Source organism: Myotis lucifugus, unplaced genomic scaffold (genome assembly GCF_000147115.1).
Source record: "Myotis lucifugus unplaced genomic scaffold, Myoluc2.0 scaffold_102, whole genome shotgun sequence".
In the NCBI taxonomy this organism is placed as follows: Eukaryota; Metazoa; Chordata; class Mammalia; order Chiroptera; family Vespertilionidae; genus Myotis; species Myotis lucifugus.
In genome coordinates this window covers 3,387,691-3,397,414 of record NW_005871150.1, presented here as the reverse complement: position 1 = coordinate 3,397,414, position 9,724 = coordinate 3,387,691, and the positions used below count along the sequence as shown (strand labels likewise).

The window sequence follows — 9,724 nt, the reverse complement described above, 5'->3', positions numbered from 1 at the left end:
CCTCCTGTTAGGGCGAGGGCTGCAGGACCCTGGAGGAACCACTGCACGCGAGGGAAACCGGAAAGTGTCACATCACGGTTACTGAGAGTGTTTGAAGAAAGTTATTCATCTTTCCAAGATCCAATCCTTCTTCAAAACCTTCAAAAGCGCCGAATAATCCGTGGTCCTCAAAATGCATTCGCAAGGAGGAGGCGCAGGAAGCGCGTGTCCAAACGCGGCCGCGCTGGGGGATCAAGGCCTGTGCGGGGTGAGGTCCCTCCGGCCCCAGCGGGGAGGCCGAGGGCAGGGCGGGGCGGCCCGAGCCACGGAGTCCGCAGCTGCCATCGTGGGCTCCGGCGGGACTAGCTCCTTTCGTGGCGGCCACCGAAGTCCCAGGGGGAGAAGCCGGGGTCGGTGGCGAGCAGAGGTACTCACCATGTCTGCAACGTGGCGGTGCAGAGGCGCTGACGTCTGGCCAAAGGCTCAGGAGGCTGGTCTGGAAGTGTCGTCATTGAGGGGCGGGGCCTGGGAAGGCGGACTACAACTCCCAGCACGCCCCGCGGCACACGTAAGGGGTGTACCATTCCACAGCTCCCGGAGGATAGATAATAGTGCGGAAAGCAGAAGTCTTATTGTAATTAATTATATTAAAGTTTATTTATACAATAAAGCTTATAAAAACTTAAGAGAATTTTTTTTGGTTGAATCATCCGTATCCCAACCCACTCCTACGTCTTTCCGCGCGTTGCTCGATGAGGATTCGAAGTCTCCGCGTGTCCCCCGCAGCGTCCTTGGAATGGATTCTCCTGTCCTCCGGGCAACGCGTCACAATAAACACCAGCGGTTCGCCGAGCGTGAGGCTCAGCTCGGCGAGGTCCCGGGTGGGAAGCGTGTGCTCCCTGGTGGCTCGCAGCCCTGGGCTCTCCAGCAGCTGAGACGGTCTGGTCTGGGTGGTCGGATTGAGTGCCCTTCCGAGAGGTGACTTCCCTTCTGAGAGGTGACTTGGTCCTCGCAGCCGCCAGCTACTCTGAGCCTCCGTCTCCCTAATGGGAAATCTTTCCCCTCATCACGTTAGCCAGAAGCTTTCGTTAGCCAGAAGCGTTCGGCCCCTCCTGCACCCCCCACCCCCGGCACCTTTCTCCATCCTTTCGGAGGGAACTTGCCAGGTTCCGCTTGTCTTATACTTATGTTCAGTGTAGCTCCCTGGGGCAGCATCTATGCCTTTGAAAATCTCAGTTTTCTGAGCTTCTACCAACGAGCCTTACCCAGAAGAGGAGCTTGCAATGAATTTGCTAAATAAATGAATAAAGGATTTTGTAAATGTTGCTCAAGAAGAGTTAAGTAGTGGAAAGAGTCAAGGCAGGAACTTCTGTTTTCTCTCTGTTGCACCAAGTGCTGTGCAGACACTGGGAATCCTATCTAATAAAACCCTAATATGCAAATCAACTGAACAGAGGAATGACCTGTCGCTATGATGCACACTGACCACCAGGGGTAAATGCTCAATGTAGGAGCTGCCCCCTGGTGGTCAGTGCGCTCCCACAGGTGGAGCACCGCTTAGCCAGAAGCTGGGCTCAAAGCTGGCAAGCCCAAAGGTGGTGGCTGGAGCTTCTCCTGCCTCCACTGCAGGAGGGCGGTAAGGAGCGAGGGGTCCTGGACTGCAAGCGTCCTGGACTGTGAGAGGGATGTCCACCAGTTGGCAGACAGACATCCTCCCCGCCCCCCAGGAGTCCCAGACAGCAAGAGGGAACACCCCCTGAGTGCATGAATCTCATGCACCAGGCCTCTAGTATTGTGATCCTGCCTTTGTAGAGCCAATAATTTAGTGTGTGTGTGTGTGTGTGTGTGTGTGTGTGTGTGTTAAGACAATTGTTAAAGGATCCCTACAAGTGGATGTACAATGATAACCCATTAGGTAACATGATGATGGCATGGGAAGAGAAGCGCCTGTGGCTATGATAGAGGGAATTACAGTGATGAATGCACTGAGTAGTACGAAGGCTCAGTGTTAATTGGGGGAACGAAAGGGTTTGGCTCAGTGAAGGACTGGTAACCTGCCTAAAGCGAAACAGCATGTGCCATGGTCCTGTGCTGGGGAGGGCTCCACCGGTGACAACTGGAGCTCAGAGGGAGCAGTGTCCCCAGGTGGCAGATGAGGGTGGTAGCACTCTGTGAGCTTTTTGTGGGGAGGCAGTGGGAATGGAGCTTTGAAATACCATGCACATGAAGGAGCACTCCCCAAATGACTGCCGTCTAGTTTTAAAGAGTACCTGATCAGAGGGAGAGGTAGGCTGGAGGGAAGGGTTGTATGTTCTTAGCTCTAGTTTAACCAGAATCTTCTCTTGTCTCGTTGATATTACACACTAGCAATGATTCATGCTCAGGTGAAACAACTTCTTCTACATTCAAGGCATAAGCCAGTGTTTGAATTATTTACTGATGTATGCCCAGTGTCTAAATCAAATTGGCGTTTTATAAATATTATGAGAAAATGGAGGCAAGTATTCTTAGCCTTTGGTCCTCCTTTTTAGGACACGTCTAATTATGAAAATAGTACCTAAGTAAGTGGTTGCATAGTTAATGTGATACTGCAAAAGGAAATCACAGTTGGCCTTCTACCCTTTAACAGATACTTTGAAGTCATTGTGGATTTTTGTTTGTTTTGTTGTTCTGTATTTTTATCTTGGTTAGAAAATTGTTCTCTCCCCCCATGAAATTTGAAAAAACTCAGGACCTAGAGGGTAATACCTGTACGTGTTGTGCATTCTGAAAAGCTAAGTTCTAATTTTCAGGATGAGGGACAGTGCAGTATGTTTAAGTCATTTGATCTAAACTGAAAACACCTGCCCCAGTTAATGATGCCTTTTAAACCTAACTTGCACTCAAAGGAGGGCTATTGTTTGCACAGTATTTATATCTCACTGCAACTTATTACAGCAATAATTTTATCATTTACAGAAGAGGAATGGCAATGCAACAACGTAATCATACACACTTTGTAGCCTGTGGGTATTTCACCTGGAGAGCCAACGGGAGGGCTCACGGTGATCATTTTGAATACCATCAGCCTTAGCCCCACAAAATAGGTTCTTTCCCCTCATAGTTTGGGACTACTGTTTTATAGAGAACATTCACTTTCAGACTGAAGGTAATTGAGACTGAAATTTAGTAATCACCGTTTTCCTAAACATTCCCTCCTGTATTTTTCATCGTAGGGTAGGCTTGAGCTATAATAGAAGTAGCCCAAAGGAACCTTTTGAAGTTACTGATATAGGGAATGCCTCCAGGAGACGCAACAATGCCTGGAGAAGGAACAAAATCTGATATGGAGAGGATTGGCCTCTTCAGTGAGATGGAATATATAACTGTTGGTGATAAATATGTGTCACATTTTGATCGTAAGTACATTCGCTCTCTTTACAGCCTAATCGTGGACATTCTCTGTATGGAAATTTGGTTAAGTGATATTTAAATTTATTTGTTTATCTAGAGAAACACAAACACATCCATTTGTTATTCCACCTATTTATGCATTCATTGGTTGATTCTTGTATGTGCCCTCACCTGTCATCGAACCTGCAACCTTGGCGTATTGGGATGATGCCCTAACCAACTTAGCCACCTGGGTAGGGCCCAAGTGATATTTTTAATGGTCCATATTTTAAAGTATTAGTTCTAAAGTTGAATAAACTTGAGAAATTTCAATAGAGTTAAGAGAATTTCATTTTTTGCACTATCCTTTCTTTAAGTATTCTCCTCGTAATTTTATTTCTTTCCAAGGTTTCATGGCAGTTTTCTCCCAGAATATTTTGTTTTTAGCTTTTCCCCCTTAAATGGGACACTCTACTATGCAAATAGTGTTCACATTTGTACCTGAAAAGGCCATCTACGATTCCTCTTGAAAAATAAAATGCTAAATGAATAGCCAAGTGGTTGTTTAAAAGAGTTATAAATGAGAGCTAAAGTAAATAATCATTTAAAATGTCTTAAATTTTTGGCTATTGAATGACCTCTATGTGGCAATAAAAAAGAATACAATGATATGAAACACCTCCAAGGTATGTTATTAAATGAAATAGAAATTAAGGTGCAGAATAGTGTATGGGCTATGCTGAACACTAAAAATAGAGAGGAAAATATATGAAAATATATATTGGAACATGCCTAAACATTCTTTGGGAAACAAATTTAATATCATGATTGCCTGTGGGAGAGGAACTGAGTGGCCAAGTGTGGGGGGAAGATTTATTGTATAAATATTTATACTGTTGCATTTGGAACGATGTGAACATATTACTTTTCAAAAATTTAAGGTAAAAAATCAGTGATACAAATTCACATTGAAATAACCAGTTGATTTAAGGATTGTTTGCATTTCAAAAAACACTTTATATCACAAAAGGACTTCTAAAATTAATCCAAATTATAAAAGAAGTTCCAAATATTTATAAAAAGTCTTTCAAAAAATTACAGAGCTACTAGTATATTTATTGTATAAATATACCACAATTTATTTATATGTTCTCATGATGGATATTTGAACTGTTGTTTTTTAAAAAACATTACATTGTTTTTAAAAAAATTGACCCACAGGTTGAGAACCGCTGCTCTAAGGTCTCTTCCAGCTCTGAAATTCACAGTCTATAATGTAACCCTCTTAGGCAGGGGTCCTCAAACTTTTTAAACAGGGGGCCAGTTCACTGTCCCTCAGACCGTTGGAGGGCCGGACTATAGTTGAAAAAAAAAAACTATGAACAAATTCCTTTGCACACTGCACATATCTTATTTTGAAGTAAAAAAACAAAACAGGAACAAATACAGTATTTGTATTTGCATGTGGCCCGCGGGCCGTAGTTTGAGGACCCCTGCTCTTAGGTCTTATTGTCAACATAGCCTTTCACACAGAGCTTTGAAACAAGTTTTAGGCCTCAAAACTTATTGGCCCATGCCACATTTTGAAACTTTTTTTTGTTATTTGTCATGTTCTTTGATGACTAGTAAGCTCAAAATTACCATGTTCCTAATTTATTTTTAAAGGGCCCTTTAATGAAGCTGCCAGCAAAAAAAAACAGATGCTCCCTGGGGGATCCAAAGAAATGTCAGATCTCCAGCCGGGTTACTTTGAGCCCCGTTTTGTAAGGATTTTTGAAGGTGAAGGTTATGCGAATCTGAATCAAATGAGGAGAAAGCATATGATGCAGGAAGCAAAAAAAAATCTAGGCAAAGCTTTCCTCCCTCCTAACGGAGATAAAAAACCGTAAGTGTTTGGGGGAAAACTCTTGACTACATCTGCAACTTTCTCTCCTCTAGCCCTTCCACAGGACTGACTTATCCTGTATGATTCACTTTTTAAAGCATGATCCTTTGGTTATTTTGTCTTGACTGGGGATAGTTATATTGGGAGATTTAAGTTGGCAAGTATTTTTCACTAAATTGATTGTCTTTATCACATTAAATTTGGGATTATTTATGTTACCGTTCTCTATTAGTTTATTTAATAAAGGCCAACTAAATAATGAAAATAAATTTGATAAAAAACCTTGAAGTAGTCAGGGGGAAAAAATCACCTTAGGTCATCATATCTGTGCCCTGTTTTTTCTATTTTTAAAAAAACTTTTACAAAGTATCAATAAAAAAGCAAAATTAGGAGAAGGCTTCTTTTTTGATAGAGAAGTTAAATCATCAAAAATATGTTAAGAATCCTTTACATGTAATATGGTTATTTTACCCTTTAAATAACTTTTTCCTATTTTTAAGTGTTCCCCCCATGAACTTTGACCTCTTGTGGTAATAATTGGAAATTGCTGCCTTGATACATTAATTTATAACTGTGATTTTCTACCTTTTTCATCTTATGGCTAACATAAACTAATTACTAAAATTTTGCAAACATCAAAAAATATATTTTTTGCCAGTTTGATAAAAAAAAATAGGTATAATTTTTTGTGTGTTGTTAATTCTCACCTGAGGATATATTTTCCATCAATTTTAGAGACAGATACAGGGAGGGGGAGGGAGAAATATGGATGTGAGAAACGTGTGTTGGGTTCCTCCGGCATGCCCCGCCCCCTTGTCCCCCACTGGGAATCGACCTGCAACCCAGGTTTTTGCCCTTGACCAGGAATCGAACCCAGACCTTTCTGTGTGCAGGCCGACACTCTAACCACTGAGGGACACTGGCCGGGGCAAAATAGGTATAATTTTGATTCATTCACACTATTGTTGTGTTGGCCATGGTCATTTTTTAAATTTGACAATCTAAGGGAAAAGAAGTCAGTGGCCCTGACTAAGTAGTCAGGTTGCATATATTTTTAAAATTCTTGTAGCACACCACTTGAAAATCGCTGGATTATAATATTCATTTGTCAGTCAAAAAATAATAACAGTTTTGTAGTTAGACTAATTTTTCTTTCTTTTTAAATCTCCCTAGTATGAGAAAAAAAATCTGTAATTTAGTGGATACAGAAAGTTTCCAAAAAGAGAGATTGGTAGTAGAAATAAGAAGCCTTTATACTGGTACTTACTCACCACCAAATTATGGAACCACAGGCACTTAATAAATTTTAAATGTACCGATATTTATTGCTTGCATTAAATCAAATTCTACTTAGATAATGCTTGTGGATAATGGACCTTTTATCTGCAATGTCATTGCTTTAATCTCCTTATATTTTATTTTATGACATATATTCATAAATATCAATTAATAAAAATGAGTATTTTCTCCTAATGGAAACTTTATTTGTAGGCCAGAGATAATAAGTAACCAATATTGATGTCTTCTAGTTTTTAAAAATTTTAATTCAAATGTATAACCAGTGTCAAGTTTTGATGATAATAAGGTACCATTTACTGATTATTAAAATTTGTTTACTTCATTGATAACTTGGAAAATAGAGGCTATGACTATTACTAACATTAGTTATCCTTCTTGTGAACATTTTATTAAAGATAATATTTGTTAAAATAAAGTATTAGGTGGTAAATGGTTTAATGATTAAATATATATTGTGGGTCCAGAAAATTTAACATTAAAATTTAAAAAATTTAAAAAAGACTTTTTTTCTATAATAAAGTAATCAGTATGAACCAAAAAAAAAAAAAAAAAAAGAAAATTAGCAAAATGTTGTGAGATTCATTATGCCATCAGCAGCAGAAACAATACTTGTATGTTTTTGAAAGTATAGTTTCCAGTGAGTGGATGGTCAGAAGTAATCGGCCATTTATTAGCTAATTTGCCATAAAGTAGCTCACTTCACCTAAATACACAAAAAGGTCTATTTATTGTTATGGTTAATGAGATTAATAGAAAGTATTTTAACTTCTTAGAGATTAAGAATTTTGTTTATATGAACATTTAAAATAAGCATAAACAATTAAAAACTCATCTCAAACTTGTCTGAAAAATGGGGAAAATTGGATTAGAAACTAGCAAGAAATGTTTTTTTTTCTTACCAAAGTTAAGCAAGTCAATTCCATTGCATATATTTTGCTCCTTTTTCAAACATTTTTATAAATTGTGCTAAAATATATATAACGCACAATTGGCCATTTTAACCTGCTCTGTGTTTTTTTTACTGTAAGATGTGGAGTAGGAAGCTACTATGGAACAATAGGTGGTCCAGTCCCATTCTTCAGTGCACAGGCCAAACCCAGAGAAAAGTATGAGGCACCTGGGAAGAATTTATACACAAGCCCAGGAAAGAAAGGAACCGGATATGGGTAAGCTATATTTAATACTCTTATATCATTTGTTTTGAACTTTAAAAGGTAAAATTTAGAATTTCTGAACTTGGAAGTCACCTTTACTCATTTTCTTTCCTTAGCTATGCAAATGTTACGATAGGTAAACAGTTGACACACTCCGCTGATGTCTATGATGCAGCAAAACTAAATTATAAGGTAAAATAATCTGCTTTAGCTTTTTTCAACCTTTCTCATTTTGTTGACGTAGAGAATTCACTTGTGATCTAATGATGGTTTGTTTTGTTTACCACGTTTGTATTACTCGGGCAATGGCGGGCAGACTGATGTTTATGAATTGTGATAGTTTTACATTTCTTTTTAAAAAAATATATCTTTATTGATTTCAGAGAGGAAGGGAGAGGGAAGGAGAGATAGAAACATCAATGATGAGAGAGAATCATTGATTGGCTGCCTTCTGCATACCCCCTACTGGGGATCAATCCCGCAACCTAGGCTTATGCCCTTGACCAGAATCGAACCTGGGACCCTTCAGTCCGCAGGCTGACGCTCTGTCCACTGAGCCAAACCAGCTAGGGCTACATTTCATTTTTGATATTAGATTTCCACATCTTACTATAGATCCCTTCAGCTCTTCCCTGCGTGAGCTTTTTTACCTGCTGCTGTAGTTTACCACAGCTCTCACCTCTCTCTGAACTAGCTGTGAGACTTCTGTTAACTCAGCCTGATCAAATACCTTCTATTCTGAGTAGAGGAGTCATATCCTAACCCTTAGCCATGTTCCCACCACAACAAAGTAGTGGGAGTACTCCTCCATTAGGGTGAGTGATGGAATGGAGGAGTGATGGAGAACCTCGAGAAAGTAGAAGTAGAGAATAGACGGATGCCTACAGAAGAGAGAGTGAAAGGACGGAGAAAACTCCTCACTTCATTAAAGAGCAGAAATAAACACTGAAACGTAACTGTTATATGCCTTTTGCACTCACTTCATACAATATTTGACGTATAATGAAACATACTCACTTATGTGGAGAGCGCCTACATATGAATGGAGGAACCCTTATACATTTTGGAAAAAGATCAACATAATTTAACAATATCAGTGTAACTTAAAGAGAGCTGGTAGTAATGAAAAGTCCAATGTGTTGGACATTAAGCAACAAAAATTAAATGGCAGCCATTTAATTAGTGTTTTTGTTTTTGTGTTTTTAGGCGTGCAGTTTTCCATCATTTTGCTGTGGTGATTTCAGGTGGCATTGGGTGGGCTGTGAGATAGAAGGATAGAGATCAGTTTGGCAAATGGGTTGTCCAAACCCAAAAGTTTTCCATTAAATTGGGGAGAAGCCTTGGTCATTTGAAATTAAGCATCTCTGTTTTGTATGGATTATTCAGTTTATATAAAATTACATATAAACTGCTTTTCATCTGTAGGAATAGTAATAATACATAATATATAAATACATGTGGCTCAGTAATTAGTCTTCCATCCTAAACTTTATGGGTATAAGATACTTTTCTTTCCTTACAGTAGATAGAACTCTTTTATTCTTACTTTCATAACTTATTATTTATAAGTGATAAATCTTGGATTTCCTAAAATTAATTCTGGAAATAATTTTTTAAATGTACCATTGCTTTTTCTTTTAGAAATTTAGAGATTATTCCACTGTTTTCTTGTTTGAATTGTTTCTGACAAGGTATCTGCTGTCATGGTTATTTTGTCCTGTCTCTTTTCCCTCGGGTAACGTTTAAAATTTTCTTTATCACTCGTTGGAGCAATTTGATTGTGATCTGCCTTGGTGTAGTTTTCTCGTGTTTCTTATGCTTGGGGTTTGTTGAGCATCTTCGATCTGTGGATTTATAGTTTTCATTATATTTAGAATATTTTCAGCTATTATTTCTGCAGATATTTTTCTGTTTCCCTTCTCCCCCTCCCCTCCCCTTCCCCCTCCTCCCCCTTCCCTTCCCCCAAGACACAGTAGAGGTATAGTGTGTTCTCAAAGTCATTTTTCCTCTCGAGAACAAGTGTAGGTTCTGAGTG

General features: G+C 39.2%; 1 protein-coding gene across 4 annotated transcripts in view; it reads left to right on the top strand.

The window, feature by feature from the left end:
- Positions 1-828: 828 nt before the first annotated feature.
- CUNH4orf47 (chromosome unknown C4orf47 homolog) overlaps positions 829-9,724 on the top strand; it is a 12,756-nt gene continuing 3,860 nt past the window's right edge. For 3 of the 4 annotated variants that reach the window (XM_014459058.2, XM_023757131.1, XM_006092666.3), the window contains exons 1-5: positions 829-957; positions 3,195-3,377; positions 5,017-5,236; positions 7,564-7,701; positions 7,806-7,881. In XM_014459058.2, coding sequence (XP_014314544.1) covers positions 3,257-3,377; positions 5,017-5,236; positions 7,564-7,701; positions 7,806-7,881 — 555 coding nt within the window. In that variant the 5' untranslated portion in view covers positions 829-957; positions 3,195-3,256. The remainder of the gene's footprint in view (positions 958-3,194; positions 3,378-5,016; positions 5,237-7,563; positions 7,702-7,805; positions 7,882-9,724) is intronic. The other variant, XM_023757130.1, reaches the window with a different exon arrangement.